Here is a 19,572-nt window from a genome sequence, read left to right as displayed (position 1 = left end):
CCTCCACACTGGTTTCTTCTCCATCCTATGAATGTAGCCTTGTTAGTAATAGGGAAGAATGAGAAAGCCAGGAAATGGTGGTGGGCAGGAATTCATTCTTTATTCTTTACCAAGTAGATAGAATGTCTGGCCAGCAAACTTAAAGCACAATTGATGTGTGACAGACAGAAGGTGTCCTGAAGGTGAGCGACCCTCACCCCACTCACCAGGTCGTCCATCAGCATCTTCTCACACTGAAGCTACAGCCCCAGCACTTGAGGAAATGTTCTAATTTCCAGCATTGGGCTTTACCATTCCAGAAAGACTAAAAAAGAGAGATTGTAACCCAGAAAGAGTAAAAAATTATAAATGGATAAATGATCTTTCCAGGTGTCCAATCAGGAGATACCTTGCTGAATCATTAGCTCCTGTCCATTTAAAGAGCAGCTGCATGCCACACAAGAAACACTTTATAGTTGTGAGCAATGCCTTTGAACACAGCATGGGAGGTTACCCCAGCGCTGACTTGGGTAAGGTGTTCGTTCATGTCTCCTTTTTTATGGGAATGAACAGAGTATTTTCCACTCACTGAGTAGCAGTTGAGATTTCAAAGTATTTGGGATGTTGTTGTTGTTGTCATTGTTGCTTTTACTGTATTAACTCTAATTTAATTTTGAAATTAGTGTGTGCGTGCATTTGCACATATTGTGTATGTGCATGTTCGAGTGTGTGTGTGTGTGTATATGTGTATGTACATGTGAGGTTAGAGAACAATCTCAGGTTATATTCTTTAGGTACTTCCTATCTTACACTTGCAACAGTATTTCTCACGGGCCTGGAACTTCACCAAGTGGACTACAATAGCTGGACAGCAAGCTTATAGTGATTTCCTTGTCTCCTCTCTCATTCTTGCCCTTGCCAGGATTACAGCTGTTAGCCACAACATCTGGCTTTTTACATGGGTTCTGGGGATTCGAACCCAGGTCCTCAAACCTGACAGCAAACAGAGTCCTCTCTCCATTTTGTTTCTTAATTCTGCTCTGTTTCCGGGAGAAGTGGGATTTCTAAACCAGAAGAGAGCAAACATGAAGAAAGAATGTTGGGAAGCAGCACACTGAGTCGAGACTAGCACAGGGCCTTTCTGAAAGCTCAGAAAATGTAGAACTAACAAAGAAACAGACAGTACCTCATCTTTTTAAGACCCGGATGACCCAATGACAGATGCCCAAATCTGTAGCAAATCCAAAATATCAGAACCCCAGCATGATGTCATCTCTGCCCTTGCAGGCCTGAGGCTCTTGTCTGGTCCCTAGCAACCAGATGGGACAACATGGAGTCAGGTGAAGTAGTCATCGCAGTCTTTCTGCCTTGAGCCGTATGATGCATGCTCTAGAGTAGCACATGTGCACTCCTGTCACGGTGAGTTAGTGGTTCTGCCTGTGCCGTAGCTGTCACACTGGTCAAAGGTGAACAGGATCTCCTGTCTTACAGGAGATACTTGGACAAGATCCCAAGAGACCTGAACTTTAGCTTCTTCATATGTCAGATGGTGTCAGAACAAAGCTTTAAAGGGCTACATTCCATTACCTCTGTTGATTAGTGTTGAGTACGTACAAGGGTTTTTAAAAGAGAGGGATAGAAGTCTATGTGAACGTCATCACAGAAAGTCAAGGGAGTGAGGCCGCTGGAGCAACCACAGCAGGTCAGCAATGGCCCAGGTCACGTTGACAAGGATCTTCAGTTCTCACCACACTAATTCTTCACCAAAGGTGATAGATGATTACATCAGTGTCAAAGACTCAAATGGATGATTCAGCGGTGACCTTTAATTTGTGACGTCCACACGGTATAAGAAGAACATACGTGGAGGCATAAATCAGCCTTGATGCCTTTCTCCTTTTTGTAGCTAAGATAAGAGGCAGTGTTTGGCCCTCCCCTGACCCCACGGACAGGTTAGCTAATGTTTTTTATCTATAAAACATGGCCAGTTCCACTATGGTTTCAAAAAAAGGGCTTTGAGAGAAACTATAACGACAAAGGAAAACCAGATCTCTGCATACCCTGATCTCTGTTGCATATTCCAACGTCAAGTAATCTCACCCACTCTCTGTCCTTCCTGCTGACTCTTTCCATCCGACCTGGAGTGTCCATCTGATATTTGCTTGTTGTGGTAGAGTATGTGTGTGTGTGTGTGTGTGTGTGTGTGTTGTGAAACATACACACACACACACACACACACACACACACACACACTCGGGAGATCACTCGTGAGTAGTCACACTTAATTCACTAACCCATTTTAAATTGCAAATTCAAGTTCTGACTTCCAAGAGCTCTAGAGAAGTAAAATAGTCACACTTTTAGTATGTCAGGAATGAGAGTCCCTAGTAATTACCTTCGCATCCATTGTTCATCCTTGTTCTGGTGACCAGTGGAAGCAACAAAGCTAGCCTGGAGACAAAGTCCAAACTCTAAAAAGGAAAATACTTCCAATCCCCTTCTGGGCTGGAACAGGAAATGCTTTTACACAGTAAATAGTCATCAGATGGGGCCTTTAACCCTATGGGGTCACAGAGGCTGCGGATGAAAATAGCTTAGAGAGGTTTAGATTGTATTCACGGATGACAAGAGCACACAGCTCTGGCAAGCATTTAAGGTCGACAGTACAAATGGTAACGAGGAGACAGAGAGGCAGGATGCTGTTGCTGCACACAGGGGAGTTTTACTAGAGAACCTTGGAAGAAAATGTTGATGTAAATGTCCTGTAAAGAGAGACAATCGCACATCCTGTCGGCCAACAGGCCCAGCCCTTGTAACCACTCTAGAGAACTCCCATAGCAGGGTTTCAGAACCTCTGGCACTACCATAGAAATAACATTATTTTAAAAAACTAAAACTTATCCTTCAAACTTACTTTCCTAAAATTATCTCAGCTTACTACCTACTCAGATGTCGAGATGGTACGGAGAGCCAAGAATAGGTAGATGAGCCGTAAGAGTTTCTAAACCCTCACAGTTAGTTTCAATAATTTACTGGTGAGAGATGACCACAGTTGGAATGCTGCCCTTCTCTCTCCCACACTGGGTTTGTAAAATGTGGTTCTCATTCAGGAGGTGCAGAGCAGTCCTAGACATAGCCACAGAGGATCCTGAGACTTTGCGAGACTTGACAATGACTGTTCTTTCCTTAGGGACAGTAATAACCAGGCTTCTATTTAAAAGGACACCTCTTCTCCTGGCAGTTCTATCATGGGTACTAGAATGGAGTAGATAAATATTCTGCCTCTTTTCAGTTGTTCCATTTAGGGCTAGAGAACGAACTTAGGACCTTGTGCATGTTAGGCAAGTGTTCTATCCACTGAGCTGTACCCCAAATATTTTAGCTACTGTTCTATTGCTGTGAGGAGACACCATGACCTAACTTATAGAAGAAAGCATTTAACTGAGGGTGCGCTTACAGTTTCAGAGGATTAGTCCATGAACGTCATAGTGACACTGGAGCAGTAGCTGAGAGCTTAAATCCTGGTGGCAGGCAGAAGACAGGGACAGTGGAGAGGAAGAGGGAGGGAGGGAGACAAAGACAGAGAGGCCGGGCCTCATGTGGGCTTTTGAAATCTCAAAGCCCACCCCACACTGATATATTTTCTCCAACAAGGCCACACTTCTCAGCCACCCACCAATGGGGAACCAAGCATTCATATGTATGAGCCCATGGGGGCATTCTCATTCAAACTGCCACACAGTCTTCCTTTTTGTTAGTTTCTAAGGGACACTGAACGTTTGGGTGAACCCTCTGCATCTTCTGTAAAGCTGTAGTTAAGTAACCCATGAGTAGGAAGATCGCCATCTTCCAAAGCAGAGAGCCATCACTTGGAAAAGTAGCCACACAGCATTTTTTTCTCACTTGGGAAAATACAAAATGTTTACAGAGTCAATTGCTTGTGTTCACAGTGAACACACACACACACACACACACACACACACACAAATACAGGCAAAGAAAAATACAGGCAAAGATGTCCCTATGCAATGATTCACCTGGACTACAATGTAGCTCACAGTTGGTAGCACACTTGTCCAAAATGCAGGCAACCCTGGGTACGCTCCCAGGATGCACACATGACATGGGCACAGGTGCAGACACACACACACACACACACACACACACACACACACACACGCACACAGGTATGTTCAAAGCAAAGGAACACTGGGCTCATGGGACATAAAGCTGTTTGAGCCACACAATGGTCAGTCCAGGCTTTAGAACTGATTTAGAAAAAAAGCCAGCTGGTTTTCATCCAGCCTCTCGAAAGGGCTTGTGCAATGTCTTCCCCAACCACAAAGAGAAACGCAATGATAGGACACATTGCTTTTCGAGGTGTTTCACAAGATGTGAGCAACGCAGCAGTAACACTGGTGTTAAGATTAAAGTTTACAGGGCTTCAAAATAGTTGTTAGTCTTTTGTATCTGAAATTGTTTAGACTAAGTTCAGAGCAACTTTTCAATGGCTACTTTATTTCCTTACTGGAAGCAGTTGAGGACCTTTACAAGGTGTACATTACCAGGGCAGTTTGATTCATACAGTAAGAGAGAAAGAAGCAAAGCAACAGTAAGCATTCTCCTAGCAGGGAGGGCTGAAATGATTGTGCCTGAGCTCTGCAGAGCAGTAGCAAAAAACAAACAAACAAAAAAAACAAACGAAAACCAACCAACCAACCAAAGAAACAAAACTGACAGTAGAGCTCTTGCATCCCCATAACTAGAAGCCATGTGTACTTGTTTAGTGTACCTTGGAAAGCTAGGTGCTGTCAAAAGACCCTCCCACAATCTCCTTAGCAGCCAACCATGGCCAATGGTCCTCTACCAACTCACCCTATCGGTCCTTTAAAATCAACCATATAACCTCCCCCATATAACCCTACTCAGTTTGGTAACAGAAAGTCACAGAAATCTAATAAAATAAAATACACTTGATTCCACGTAGCAACGTTAGCAACCCATGAGTTATATACCAGCAGTTATAAAAACAAAAAACAAAACAAAAAAAACAAAAAAAAACAAAAAAAAAAACCGGGAAAGTGTTTACACCCAATCGAGTCACATTCCTGCAATGTGATATTACTGAAGGTCTGAGGATTCCACAGGGCATCAACAAAGGTTCTAGCGGAAGACTATCAGGATGGTATTAAATGGAACAGGTAGAAACCTTTCCAGGGCAAGAAGTAAAACCACAGGCAACCGTTACCCCTGCTATGTTCTTTCAGTAGCCTTGGTGGACAGCATAGGCTGGGATTAGTGTCTAACTAGAGACAAGCCCTTTGAAAATGGCGTCAAGCCTCTCCCTGCACTCACACTGTTACTCTCCTAAATTTCTCCAGACTGCCTTACCGGAAGGGGGCTAGCAGACCACTGGCCTGGAACCACTGAGTTCTGGCCACTGTCGGAAATTGTTGAGTCTTTGGGTCCTCTGCTTCAACGTCCCTGGCTGTGAGATGACTTTCCAGAGAGTGCTTGTCGTAGAAGGGGGCGGGGGTGGGGGTGCTGATGGGTGCTAACAGGAAAGGTATTTCTGACTCGATGGACCGCCATTGCCTTGGTGCAGAGACAAGGGTCCTTGGTGCAAATTTTAACTCGAGGGACATCTAGTTCCCTGAAAATGATTTGCTGGTGACTTAGCAAATGCTTTGAGCCCCAGTCCCATGTAGTCAAAAAGCTCCCCCTACCCTCCCCCCACTCCCACCCCCGTCTGAAATCTCTTTAAGGGAACTAGAGGAGAGGTTAAAAAAAAAGCCTTTATTTAGGAAGTAGGACGCAAAGGTCACAGGTGAAAAGGTTGTAAACGCTGAGCACATTATCCAGATAGTTCACCCCCAGGCATAAACCACATCAAAACCTGCTCAGGACTCAGCTGAGGATTTCTGCAATTGTTAGTTAAAGCAGCAAGTCAGGGTGATTCTCACACTGCTGCTTGGCTCTTACCCGCAGCCAAGGCTAAGCCTGAACTGAATCTACAGCTAGCAATATCTTGAACCTTCTTCACCTCCCAGTTTTCAACAGGGAGCACAGGAGGAGGGAAACACACCTGCTAGTTCTCTTAGCTCCAAGTCTGAAGCGAATGCAGCAGGAAGGTTGCCCCAGTACAAAACGAAGACATGCTAGGGAAATTAGAGCTGGAGGCGGACCTAATTTTCCTGTGTTGAAGTCCGAGGTTTTAAATGACAGTTGATTTTGACCGTGTTTAATTGGGTAAGTTTTGAAAGGTATCACGCACACACAGGAGAACGCAGTGAGGTAGGCAGGCTCTTGGGATGGAGGCCTGGCATTTGGGGTTCAGCTGCCTTCCGCATGCTGGTAGCTCCAGCCTCCTCCACGCCACCACCCGGCCGTAATTCCTAAATCGTTACCTCTGTGTTTCCTTCCATTTCCATCTCTGTATATGAACACTGGAAAGGTCTTTAAAGTGTTATCTAAACTTTCATAGCCGTTATTTGCGACTAAGAGGGCAATTTAATTTTCCCTCTGTGGTTTTAATGTACTTCAGATTTTCTACAGTACGTGCTATTTTGTAATCGCGGGCGGGGTGGGGAGGAGTAGATATCTATTGGTAGTACTGTTGTTTTTAAGTGCGGTTCCCATTTCCCCAACTTGTGCAGAGGGCGTCTTTCCCCAAAGTGTGCAGTGCCCTGCGCTCCCTGCCAAGCCCCCCACGTGCTAGACCGCGGCGGAGGCGGGGTGTGGTGGCCCGGGAGGCGTGCCCACGGCGACCGGAGCCCAGCCCCGCGTGTGTCCTCAGTCCCTAGGACAGCTCCGGATCTCTGGAGACAGCTCTTGAGGCGCTTCCTCTACTGTCCCTTCAGAGTGGCAGGCGGGAGGCGTCTTCTTCCTCCTCTCCATCCTTAGCCAGGTTGAGGACGGTCCCTGGGAAGGGGCCCCCCAAATTCCGCAGCCAGAGGCGCGGGGCGCCTCGGTGGGACGGCGGGAGGGGGCAGGCGGGCCTCGTTCACTCGGACCATCTGCTTCCCCTGCAGACGCGCACCGATCATGTCGGCGCAGACCGCGAGCGGCCCCACGGAGGACCAGGTGGAGATCCTGGAGTACAACTTCAACAAGGTCAACAAGCACCCGGACCCCACTACGCTGTGTCTCATCGCGGCCGAGGCGGGCCTCACGGAGGAGGAGACGCAGGTGAGTCCCCAAGCTTATGCATCCCCGGAGACTGGGGTGGGGGTGGGGTGGGGGTGTCCCCGCGTCTCCCGCGGGCCTCCATCACATGTATCCCAGTCCTTAAACCATCCTTCAGCTCCCTGGACGCTTAGTCCGCCTCTACCCAACCCTATCCTACCTCTATCCTCTTTCTGGGTTTCCACTGCCTCCCAGAGCCGGCTCCTGGCTTTCTCCTCCTGTAGTGAGAGCATCTAGCCTGCTTTCCTTTCGGTTTCCCAGCTCGGTAACTGTCCCCGCTGTGCTGGATAGCTTCGGGAAGGTTTATTCTCATCAGGGTTGTCACGGTTTAAAGGGATGTAAGCGATCAGCTATACATTCGGTTCTCGGGTTTGTCAAAAAACTAAGGCGGGGGGTTGTGGTGTACGGGCTTGGGAATAGGGATGGGGGACGGGACCTGCCAGAGACATTAGTTGCTCTTCCCGCCACATCACCACATCTCCGTGCTGCACCTAACCGGGCACATTGCCATCCTTCGGATCAGGTTTTGTTGCTGTTTTTATTTATCCCCTGACTCTGAGCTTCAGAGTCTTTCTCTGGAGTTTTCCAAGAAGGTAGCCCTCTGTCGCTATGGCCGCAGCACGCGACCCCCTAGCACAACGATAATTTGTCTGTTCCTTGCTATCCCATTATCCCGGTAAATTTGCTTAGGGTAGAGATTACAGTACCGCCTGGCCCAGTGTTGGAGTCTTTAGCCAACTCTCCCTCCAGTCCAGTCTCTGGTCGCTGAAAGATAATTTGCTCCGCATGATGCACTATTTGGGAGTTAGTCCTGTTTCTCTCAAAGCACCCTTGACACCTTTCAATTCTACTCTGAGCTGGGCTATTATTATCCCTCCAGTTAATAGACTGGAGAAGGAGGGGCTTTGTCCTCTCTTCACCCTGCTCAGTTAAATCTTAAAACCTTGTAATGAGTGCTCCCTGGGACACTGGAACCAAAATCCTGAGCCCTAAGTCCTAGATGATCCTAGCTAAGCTGGGACAACTCGCAGATTTTACCCGTAGGTAATCCTCCTCGTCCCAGATCAAATAGAAAGGCTATCTAGCCAGAATCAGAACCCAATAGAAGATGATTTATTGTAACCCAAGTCTAAAAGACCCTATTTCTTGCAACTCATCAAAAGGCAAGCTGTTTGAGTATTAATTACTGTTTTAAAACCCATGCTATATTTAACGATGTAGAGACGTCTCATCTTGTTTTAAGAACTAGGCTATTGAGTATTATGGATGCAGTGCCCACTAGGGAATCTAACCCTGACTCAGCCTCCGAGACTCTTCGGCCTGTAAAGCAGAATAGTCATGTTTGTCTCTGTCGCGTGGTATTGGAGATCCAGGCTAGGTTCTTGAACATGAGCACACACTGCCACTGAGCTGTGCCACCGGTCCCACGATGACCTTTGGAGTGATAGATAACTGCCATATATCGTTTCAGATACTTGCTGAATCTCTGCTCATTTTGCTACTCTCTTAAGAGAGAAAGCACCGTTAGCTCAGAAAAAGAACTTGAGAGCTCCGAGAGCTCAAATTACTGAAACTGCAGCCAGAGCACAGCCTGCCTCCATATTGTAGACTCTGGGCCTCTATCCCGTTCTCCATTCTTTCCTCTATCCGTTCCTCCAGAGGAAGGTTGGAAACAACTGTATGGGGTGATAGAGGAGGGGAGGGCAGAAAGATCAGTTTACCCATGCATTAAGCAATGGTCATTCCAGGCTATTGCTAATCTTTCCTCTGGACTTACCTGCTATTAGAGAATTGAAATGTAACCAAGCATGGACTAGAAAAAAAGGCATCTGTCTTTCAGTGGTCAAGATCAACCAGTGCAGAAATCCGCACAATGGGTGTATCTGCCATCCTCAAATGAACAAATGATGCAGCAAGCCAGGCAAGAGTGGGTGTGGGTGAGTCAGCCTCATGGGAGGGCCTGGCTTCCTCTTCCTGCCATAGGCCAACACCTTCTTCCTCCAAAGGCCTGCTGCAGCTCAGCTTACCCTCACCTTCCTGTCTAGACCTGCAGGGCAGTACCTGGAACCCAGAGCTCAGAGACTCAGCATAGCAAGTTTCAGGAACGAGGCTTCTGCTTGCCCCATCATTTTTTGCTGGACCAAGTCCCATCTCCCCATCCTTCCTAAATCCACGGACCACTTTCATGTGCACTGGCATATGAAAGTGAATTGTAATCTACTCAAACATTTACATTTTAAAAGGTGTCTTCTACAAAGACAAAAAAGTCTTGCAGACACAAAGTCCAGTAATGAGATTATAAGACAATTGCTTTCTTCTGTAGTAGGTCTTTAAGGGTGTTTAATAGAACTCTGTGGAGGCAGAGTTCTTATTCTATCTGTGATGTCTACCATCAGCACAGCCCTTGCCTCTCTTCCTTACTACTGTGGTCCTCTTCCAGCCAAAATGATATTTATCACATATGCCACCATCCCCTTTCCATCTAGCCACCTTCTAGAGATAGAACCATGCCCCCTCCCCTCTCTTAGAGAGTGAGACGGACAGAGTTTTCCTATGTAGTCCAAGCTGGCACGAACTCATAACCCCTCTGCCTCAGCCTACTGACTGTTGAGATTAGAGACAGATACCACAACACCCAGCATCAGATTCTTTCCCTAAAACAAGTATTGTGTTACTAAAAGAGATGCGCACAATCCACTCTTGAGATTACTAACTCACTCTGTTCACACTGTGGCAAAGGTGAGAAAGACTGGAGGTAGAAGCTTTCTGGCTGGGGACCTCCTTTTCTTTTTCTTCTCCCCACTATCCACGAAATAGGTAACATACCAACATCCTAATAAGGTTTGAGGGAGGCGCGTCTCAAAAATTGGTGTGAAAAACCAGTCATCCTGTTTGTGAGTCACAGATGAATCTGTAGAACTCCTTGTAACAGCCCTACTATGGAACTTAAGTCTCTGCTATGGGGAGGCACCTGCAGGAACTCAGTGCAGGGAGAGCCTCTTAGTCAGACGACTTGACTTGCATTTCTTGTGATTCCCCAAAGGAGCTTCTCTCATCACTAATATTCTGTATGTTTCCTACATTTCATTTAAGTGAAATCCTAGAGAATCCCACTCCCTGTGACCTTTACTGCCTGGAAGTCAATGTAAAGGGTAAAGGGGGCTGGGAGCACGTCCTCTTTTTCACCCCTAGAGGCTTCATATGTCCTCACGTATGCAACACACACACACACACACACACACACACACACACACACACACACACACATACAGTGTAGTTGGCGTTGGTTCTTGAAGAAGTTCCAGTATTTTTATCTCTTTTTGCTGTTCTGGACTTGTTCCCAGAATCTAGTGTTTTCAGTTGTCGGATGTTTTATCAGTGGGATAAGACCTCTAAAGGTCTCCCTCTGAAAAGAATGAAATGCTAGTTGTTAAGAGAAAAAGGCAAGGACAATGTTGTTTTGCCCCAACCCCTCCTACCCCAGTGTCCAATTATCATGTGTTCACTGAGAGTAAATACGTTTCCATCATCGAGCAGGAGTAATGAGAGCACCCATTCATGAGCAAGCCAGCATGAATGTCTTTCCCAGGGGATGGCTACAACAAAGAGGGGCGAGAGACAAAGCTAGGTGGGAAATCAGCATTTATATGAGTCAGAAGCTACAAGATCCAGGGCTAGACAGGAAAGAAGCTGGCAAGAGTGCATCTGGTCACTAGCTGCGATGCTGAATTATGACACATAATCTTCATTTTATGTGTGTGTGTGTGTGTGTGTGTGTGTTTTCCCAGAAAACAGCCGAGTTCTTCCCATACCTCTTCGCAACCCTCAGTGGCAGGGCTCAATTTATTAAGCATTTAGATTGTACCTCACAAATTCACAAATGTGATCCACCTCAAAGGTATTTTGGGTAATGACCCATCAATATTCTGCTTGTGAAGATGAGGGTGGCTCTTTTGAATGAGGCCAGCTTAACCACTTTGTCTTAAGTGAGTCCTGATAGAAGGCAAGGTTTTTTTTCCCTCCCTTCTAAGTTTTAATTAGTCTTTAAAGGCTGCCATTTATTCCGTTCTAGTCCCTGGAAACCCTTTTTAATCAGCACTTGCAGTTTTGAAACCCCCACAGTTACCTCATTAATGAAGCTGGAGCCCAGCTGCTCTCAAGCCAGACCCACACATACAGATTAAAAGAAGAAAATGGGCCTCCTCTTCACAATCAGAGTCAGGTTGAAGACACCCTCACATGAACCTTCTCTTTTCCTTAAGATAGCGATGCCCATGCAGATGGGTTTCATTTGGTAGGGTGCTTGCACAAGCCATTGGTTCCATCTTCAGCACTGCATAACCCAGATACCATAACCCAGATAGCTCCCAAGGTAGAAACAGGAGGATCAGAGGTTCAAGCTCTTCCAGATGCATAATGAATTCAAGGCTAGCCTGTGCTACTTGGGCCTGTTTCAAAAGCAATAACAGGAAAAAGAGAGGAGAAATAAAAAATAAGACAGACCAGTAATAATAATAATAATAATAATAATAATAATAATAATAATAATAATAATAAATTCCAAGAGTAAATTGAGACATCTAGGGAGCAAGTCCCACAGAGAAGGTTTTCTCTAGTGGTCCCACCCCTTGGCTTGCTGGGATTTGCTGGGCTTGCTTTGCTGCCACCCCCAGGTTAACAGTGGAAAGACATCCCCCCTCCTGGCCAGGGTGAGGCTCAGCATGTGGTTCTGCAGTGGGTGTCCTTACACAGCCCAGGCTCAGCCCACTAAGCATTGATAGGAGACTTTCTCAGTCCTGGAGCCCTGGGCCCTTTCCTGAATGACGGCCTGTCCTTAGCTCTTGCTCTTTAGAGGGTCTTCTGTCCTGTGGTTCACATTCTTTCTTGGCCTTATGCTTAAACTCTCCTCTAGCTCCTTAGATCTTAGGAGAGAGCAGGCTCTTTTCCATCAGGTCCCAGCCTACTGTTGTGAGGTTGAAAGTGAAAATAGGTGTTTCCTACCGCTGCCTCCATCTGTAGTACACCTCTGTGTGATACAGCACACCCCATTGTAGCTGCATTACAGCACCATTGTCTTTTTCCTCTCTGCCTGACCTTTCATCCCCCATACCCCTAGACTAGGTAAAGCTTTGGAAACACACAAAGGACAAGAGAAGCCACCGAAGCTCACCTCTTCCTCTATAGATGAGCTGAGTGACTGATTCTATTCTTAGGGGCTTCTTGCAGCGAGTCAGGGACACTGGAGGTGACTATTGCCTGTGCCTACACCAATCACCTATCCTAGCTTGATCAATTAGATCAGTGCTACAATAACCTGACTGACCATTATGGATGTACTCCACAACATGTGAAGTGCTAGACTCAAGGGGAAACTGTTCATCCCATCTTTCCAGAGAACAGAAGCCGGCTGCTTCTGTTTCTGCCACAGGGCCTCTTCCAAGCTGGTTTCTTCCAATGCCAGTTTCCTTCTGACCTGGTTCAGAGTTAGTCTAGTCCCAGGGCCCTCAATCTGAAGTAACATTGTAAAGGTAGCCTGGTTGTTTAGTGTGTGCCACACTGCTTTACAGACTATGGAAATGTCTCGGATCTCCATGCGCACCATTCTAGAAGCATCTCACTGAGGTCTCCCTGAAATCAGTGCTGACATTGGTAGGGGGGTAAATATTTAAGTGACACACTGAGCTAGATAATTTCGACTCATGGGTAAACCCACTGCACACCTTCTGTTTCCACTCAACAATCCACACCATGGATTCCTAAAGAGCCGTGGTCCAAAGTCACTTGGTGCTTAGTTGTGAGTCATTTATTGCACAAAATTTTACCGGGATATTGCTAATGAGCAAAGCCCATGCCAACATCAGCCCAGTCATAAGATATCAAACCCAGAGACTAGAAATCATCTGGGGCACAAAGTTTTGTTTCAGTTCCTTTTATTCAGTCAACAAACATTGATTAGTCATGAGATTCTGTGTTAAGGAGTAAGATGCCATGGTGGTAAGATGAGGACATCCCTGGGCATTTGTTGGACTTTCTATTCCAAAAGAACGTACATGCAATTAAAGCAATGATAGTGTAAGTCATGTGGCGTTGGCAAATACTAAAACAGAAAATAAAGAGAGCCTGATTTTAATAGAGTGGTCCCGTTTAAGCTGAGACCGAAAGGAGAGCAAGTGGGTCAGATGAAGAATGTAGGCTTGCACAGAGTTCCTGAGGCAAGGAAGGTTGGCGTCATGGTACGAGAACCTTCCCAGCATCCTTTGCATCTCCTTCCTAGTTAAGCACAAGGACTCCCCTCAGAGATGGAATAGACATTTTGACTTTTCGGTATGTGACAGATAATTGTTCGCATCTCTCTCTTTCAGAAATGGTTTAAGCAGCGCCTGGCGGAGTGGCGGCGGTCAGAAGGTCTGCCTTCGGAATGCAGATCTGTCACGGACTAGGGAGCCACGCCCTTGAGCTGGCTCTCAGAACTCCACCTGCTCTTCCTTGCCTCAGCTTACCCAGGCTGTTCTGATGTTTCAGTGCAGTATTGAATGTCTCATTGTTTGCTGTCCTGCTATTTAACACAATGTGTTGTTGTTGTTGTTGTTGTTTTAATGTATATAACTAAAAAAAAAAATAACAGGAAGCTAAATGCAGTTCTGGGTAAAGCGACAGCTCGGCTAGGGAAAGGGGTGTGGCTTGCATCTCCCTTTGGATTTTAATGAAAGACGATGTGGGAATGTTTTTTTTTTTGTTTGTTTGCCCTTGACCATCATCACCTTACAGTACCAATTCATATGTACCATCCACTTCAGAGTTTGCCTGACTTTTATTGAAAAGATACCAGAACAGGCAGGGGCACGCCTCCTGAGTCCACTTCCCTGTGCCCGTTCCTTTTGCTTCACTAAACACACTGGTGATTGACTGAGATCGTGGGTGTATTTGAGTCATTCAAATGTTATATATTTGAAATATATATATATATATATATATATATATATATATATATAAAACAGTTCCTTCTCTTACAACTGTGTTACCTTGGAAAGCAACCTAGTTTAGCAGTTACAGATTCCAGGGGGCAGGAAAACAAGTAGCTAAGAAAAAAAAAAGTTACAGAGTCTAGAATTTACCTTATTTAAATGAACTTGTTAAATTTATTTTGATGAATAAAATGAACTGCTTTTTGTCTTAAAAATTATATTCTAAATAAAAAAAACTTTTAAGTTGAAGATTCATGGAGTGGTTTGTTTTTTTTTTCTGTAGCTGAATAGGATGTTTATGAAGAGAAGAGGGCTGAAAGGGCCTCCATTTTCCAAATCTCCAACTGTGGTCCTAGATCTACCCCAGCAGTATTAGCTCTAAGCTTGTGAGACATGCAGCAGCTGATCCCAGCGTGGTAGCACAGACTGTGCCTTTAATCTCAGCATTCTGGGAGGCAGAGGCAGGTGGAGCTCTGAGTTCAAGGGGAGTTACCTGACAGCCTGACAGTAGGGCTACACAGAGAAACCCTATCTTGAAAAAAAAAAAAAAAACAAAAACCAAAAAAACAAAAAGACAAAACAAAGGCATCAGCTCACCAGCTGGGTGGCAATTCTGAGCTGTTAGAGTCACTCCATAAAGTCACTGGGGATTTAAGGCCATTCCATCTACACACTTTGCTACGATTGGTTGGTTGATTGATTGGTTTTGAGACAGGCTCACTACGTAGCCCAGGTTGGTCTTGAACTAAGATCCTCCTGCCTTCCACCCCCCAAGAGCTAGGCTTTCTGGCAACTTCCTCCTATATTTCATTGGCTGAAGTGGGTCACATGACCAGCAGACTCAGGGTTGTGAAGGTAAGAAAATAGGAAAGGATGGAGATTGGAAAGGCCATTTGAAATTCATACTAGACCATCCAAGTGTGATGTTGAGCACATTCTGAACTCTCACCTACCATGCTGACTCAGTCTCTCCATCTTTAAAACACAGCCCATGAGTAGAGCACCAAGAATCACTGCTAAACACAAATGTTTACAAGATCCTATCAAACATTCTCAGCCAGCTTCCTCTTCCTCCACCTTAAAACAGTCCCTCTGAAAACAAATACACTGGACCGCAAATACACGGAACGGCCTGGCACCCGACACACTGCCCTGTAACCTAAGTTCTGAACAGCCATCAGCACCCAGGCTAAGTTCTGACATCTTTTTGGAAAACAAGAAGGGCAAAAGCGGGGACAAAGCAGGACAGAGAGCATATGGAGAACAAGTTTCCTTTTCAACGCATTCTCCTCCATGCTGTCTGCTCATGGCTGGAGGGGAAGGGCTGTCAAGGGGACTGTGGGGCATCAGACATTGCTCAGATCTGCCCAAAGGCAGTGAGAGGGACTTCTATAAGCTCCAATATTGGGTCAGAAACCAGTTTGTGCTTATGTATGGGGGTGAGGGGGTCACTGTGCTCTTGTGAACCTCCCAAGATAACTTCCCGATTGGTTCTCTCTGTCCGCAATATAGTGAACTCAGGTCCTGGGTTTGGATGCAATTACCTTTACCTTTCAAGCCATCGCACCGGCCGAAGGTCAGAAGTCTTTCAAGTACATCTGAGCCATGCACAAGCAAGAGCAATTCAGGGCCAGAAATACTAATCAAAGTATGTCTTGCTAGGTAGAAGGACTACCACCCAAGCATCCAGAGTCCTTGAATAAGCACAGGCTGGGAAGCAACACGATCCTTTCAGAAGTAAATTTGTTGCAAGTTCTAATCAACTTGAGTTGTCAGGGTTTTGTTTTTTTTTTTTTCCTTTTCTTAAACTAAAGTGTAAAAACAATATGCATTTTTTTAAAAAACAAAACTTTTGTGAATAAGCAACTATTATCATCCCTACAAGTCCTAGAGAAGATTGGGGATGGCTTGTTTTGCTACATGAGGTTTGATGAGAAGCCTGGGAGGGGTTGAAGGAACAATTTCACATTTCTTGATTAAAAGAGTCACATGCAGCAGGCACTGTCCTTTGCCTTGAACGAGTAACGTTGACTTTAGAAACAAAGATAGCAAAAACCGAAAACGAAAAGCAGCAATACAACCCAGGATCCCACTGTCCAGAGGGAACCTCTTATTAACTTTAATGTTTTAGTGCAATATATTGGGGGGGGGGTTGGTAGTAAGGTGATAACATACATGGAGCCGTACTAGAAGCAATGCAGTTCAAACCCTTCTTTTGTCCTGATAGATTGATGAGATTCTTCCTAAGACGGGGATGGGAGGGAGTGGGGGGGTGGGGGGTGGAGAATTGGCTCTTGTTTAGGGAAAACATCTTGATGTAGTGGGGAACTGTAGGAGGAGGAAGGATGAGGAGAGGGAGGAAGAGAAGAGGAAGATGCTGAGTGGCTTTAGTCCTGAGAATCTTAGGCTATTTGGACATTTTAAGAAAGACAAGACTTAGAAAAGAGGGAGAGCTGACTCAGCAACTTCTCGGCTGCCCCAAAAGGGAACCAGGTAAAATCTGGGGTGCTGGGTTCAGGGACCTCACACTGCTTCTCTCTGGCTTTCCTTGGTGTCAGCATCCACTAGACTTTAGGAACTCCTGTACTCAAGAGTTCTTGGTTAGAGCACCTACTGACCCAGCCAAACACAACTCCTGCATCCAAGGCTCAGGGAACACATAAAGTCAAGGAAGTGGGTGCAGAAAGAGCCAGAGGAGCAAGAAATCTGCTGTGAGGCTTTATCTCTGAGAAATATTAAGGAAGCTAAGACCCAAGAAATCTCAACAGCAAAGTTGTCTAATGAGACCTGAGCAAGAAGGAAGAGGAAAAGCTCGCAAAGCTTAACCCTGGACAAAGATACAGGCAACTAAGGAGACTAAAAGCTGGAGAAATGGTCCTCTGCAAGGAAGAGCCCCTCCCCCCAATTGGTCATTCAATGTCAAGTAGTCGCACATCATACACATACAAGAAAGATTACATGGACTGACAGGTTATATTTATGTATTTAGGAATGTATATATGTGAGTGTGTGCATGTGTGTGCATATATATATGTATATATATGTATTTATATACATAGATAGATAGATAGATAGATAGATAGATAGATAGCCAGGGTTCAATTCCCAACACCCATTTCAAGTGTCTTATACCTGCCTATAACTCCAGTTTCAGGAGATCCAATACCCTCTGGTCTCCAAAGGTACCTGCATGCATGTGACCTACAGAAATTTATGCAGGCACACACATGTACATAAATAAAAGTGAATAAAAATGTTGTGATAAGTATTTATGCACACGCGCGCGCACACACAGACGCACACACACACACACACACACACACACACACACACACACGTACGCTGGCGCACAGCCTTTATATTTTGATATATCTTGACTAGTTCAATCGCTAGACACTTCCAAACCTCCCTGTGGCTGGCACACACTCCCTCCAGTATTCTTGAATTAATATTTGCTAAATCTATATTTTATCTCTGCTACTCCAGACCCAGTTGGGGGAGTGGCCCCTGTGGCCACTTTCCTGGACTCTGACATGTCTGCTGGCCTTTGAGTCTGGTCTTTCTCCTTCCCCATCATGGTGATTCTGCTCCTCTTCCTCCTCTGTGATTCTTGCCCAGGAGTCCTAAAAGTTCTGCCTTTCTCCTTCCCCCTGCCCAGCCATTGGCCTTTTGTAACTTTATTGAGCAATCAAAAACCAGTTGGAGGCAGGGACTCTCAGCATCTAGACATGCAGATCCCCATGAATTAAGAAAAAGCATTAGAACCAATTCCCAACAACAACAAAACCCCTCCTACTAACTGTTTCACATGGACCCCTGCCTAAATTCAACGCCAAAATGATGTGCAACCATGAGAGTAATAAAAATACAGGGAAACTTTGCATTTTCTTCCTGTAACAGGAGTGCTGAGAGGAACTGGCCTGGGAACATGTCAGGCCAGGATTTTAGGAGAGCAGACAGATGTTATGATGCCTGGAGATGTGGTGTGTTGCTGTCTATAATCAAGCACGCGCACAGAGAAACCGGTTCCTTTCTCTCATCATCTGGGTGGCACCAAACCCGGAGGTCCTGCCTGAAGAGGCAGCTCCTCTAGATTCAGCTCACCTGTGCTTCTGGTAAGAGTCTACAGCCTAAGCCTGGAAAAACATAAGAAGCATAGATTTGAATCTCAACTCAGCTAGCACCTCTAAGGACTACGTCAAACAGCCACGAGCTGACTCATAGTTTGTATGAATCATCCGTGGAGCTCAGAGCAGCAACGCAGAAGATTCTCTTTCTTTTTCTTCCAGATGGTCACTCCCTTTTCATTCCTTTTTCCCTTCCTTTCTTTTTTTCTCAACATTTTCTTTTTTCTTGAAATTTTTTATTAGATATTTTCTTTATTTACATTTCAAATGTTCTCTTCTCCCCTTTCCTGGTTTCCTCTTGGAAAACTCCCTATTCCCTTCCCCCTGCCCCTGCTCACCAACCTACCCACTCTTACTTTCTGCCCCTGGCAATTCCCCTACACTGGGGCATAGAACCTTCACAGGACCAAGGCCATCTTCTGCTACATATGCAGCTGGAGCCATGGGTCCCTCCATGTGTACTATTTAGTTGGTGGTTTAGTCCCTGGGAGCTCTGAGGGTACTGGTTGGTTCATATTGTTGTTCCTCCTATGGGGCTGCAAACATCTTCAGCTCCTTGGGCACTTTCTCTAGCTCCTCCACTGGGGACCCTGTGCTCAGTCAGTCCAATGTTTGGCTGAGAGCATCCAGCTCTGTATTTGTCAGGCTCTGTCAGAGCCTCTCAGGAGACAGCTATATCCGGCTCCTATCAGCAAGTGCTTGTTGGCATCCACACTAGTGTATGGGTTTGATGACTGTATATGGGATAGATCTCCAGGTGAGGCAGTCTCTGAATGGCCTTTCCTTCAGTTTCTGCTCCACACTTTGTCTCTGTAATTCCTCCCATGGGTATTTTGTTCCCCCTTCTAAGAAGGACCAAAGTATCCACACTTTGATCTTCCTTCTTCTTGAGCTTCATGTGGTCTGTGAATTGTATCTTCGGTATTCTGAGCTTTTGGGCTAATATCCACTTATCAGTGAGTGCATATCGTGTGTTCTTTTGTGATTGGATTACACTCAGGACACTTTTTAGTTCCATCCATTTGCCTAAGAATTTCATAAACTCATTGTTTTTAATAGCTGAGTAAATGTACATTTGTATAAATGTACCACATTTTCTGTATCCATTCCTCTGTTGAGGGGCATCTGGTTTTTTTCTAGCTTCTAGCTATTATATATAAGGTTGCTATGAATATAGTGGAGCATGTGTCCTTATTACATGTTAGAGCATCTTCTGAGTGTATGCCCAGAAGTGGTATAGCTGGGTCCTCAGGTAGTACTATGATCAATTTCCTGAGGAACCACCAAACTGATTTCCAGAGTGGTTGTACCAGCCT

At 45.4% G+C, this 19,572-nt stretch overlaps 1 protein-coding gene and 1 non-coding gene across 3 annotated transcripts in view; one reads left to right on the top strand and one right to left on the bottom strand.

Moving 5' to 3' along the window:
- The window catches only part of Hopx (HOP homeobox), a 27,337-nt gene extending 12,959 nt beyond the window's left edge, over nucleotides 1–14,378 (top strand). The window contains exons 1-3 of one of the 2 annotated variants that reach the window (XM_031342822.1): nucleotides 6,709–6,886; nucleotides 7,011–7,167; nucleotides 13,527–14,378. In XM_031342822.1, coding sequence (XP_031198682.1) covers nucleotides 7,024–7,167; nucleotides 13,527–13,604 — 222 coding nt within the window. In that variant the 5' untranslated portion in view covers nucleotides 6,709–6,886; nucleotides 7,011–7,023 and the 3' untranslated portion in view covers nucleotides 13,605–14,378. Of the gene's footprint in view, nucleotides 1–6,708; nucleotides 6,887–7,010; nucleotides 7,168–13,526 lie in introns of those variants that run through there. The other variant, XM_031342821.1, reaches the window with a different exon arrangement.
- On the bottom strand, nucleotides 9,968–10,075 carry LOC116071876. Its single transcript, XR_004111220.1, has one exon. It is a non-coding gene; the product is annotated as a small nucleolar RNA U13 (small nucleolar RNA).
- Nucleotides 14,379–19,572: the final 5,194 nt, after the last annotated feature.

The sequence above is a fragment of the Mastomys coucha genome, unplaced genomic scaffold, assembly GCF_008632895.1.
Source record: "Mastomys coucha isolate ucsf_1 unplaced genomic scaffold, UCSF_Mcou_1 pScaffold22, whole genome shotgun sequence".
NCBI lineage: Eukaryota > Metazoa > Chordata > Mammalia > Rodentia > Muridae > Mastomys > Mastomys coucha.
The sequence above is the reverse complement of the archived record's forward strand: the minus strand, read 5'-3'. Positions and strand labels throughout refer to the sequence as shown.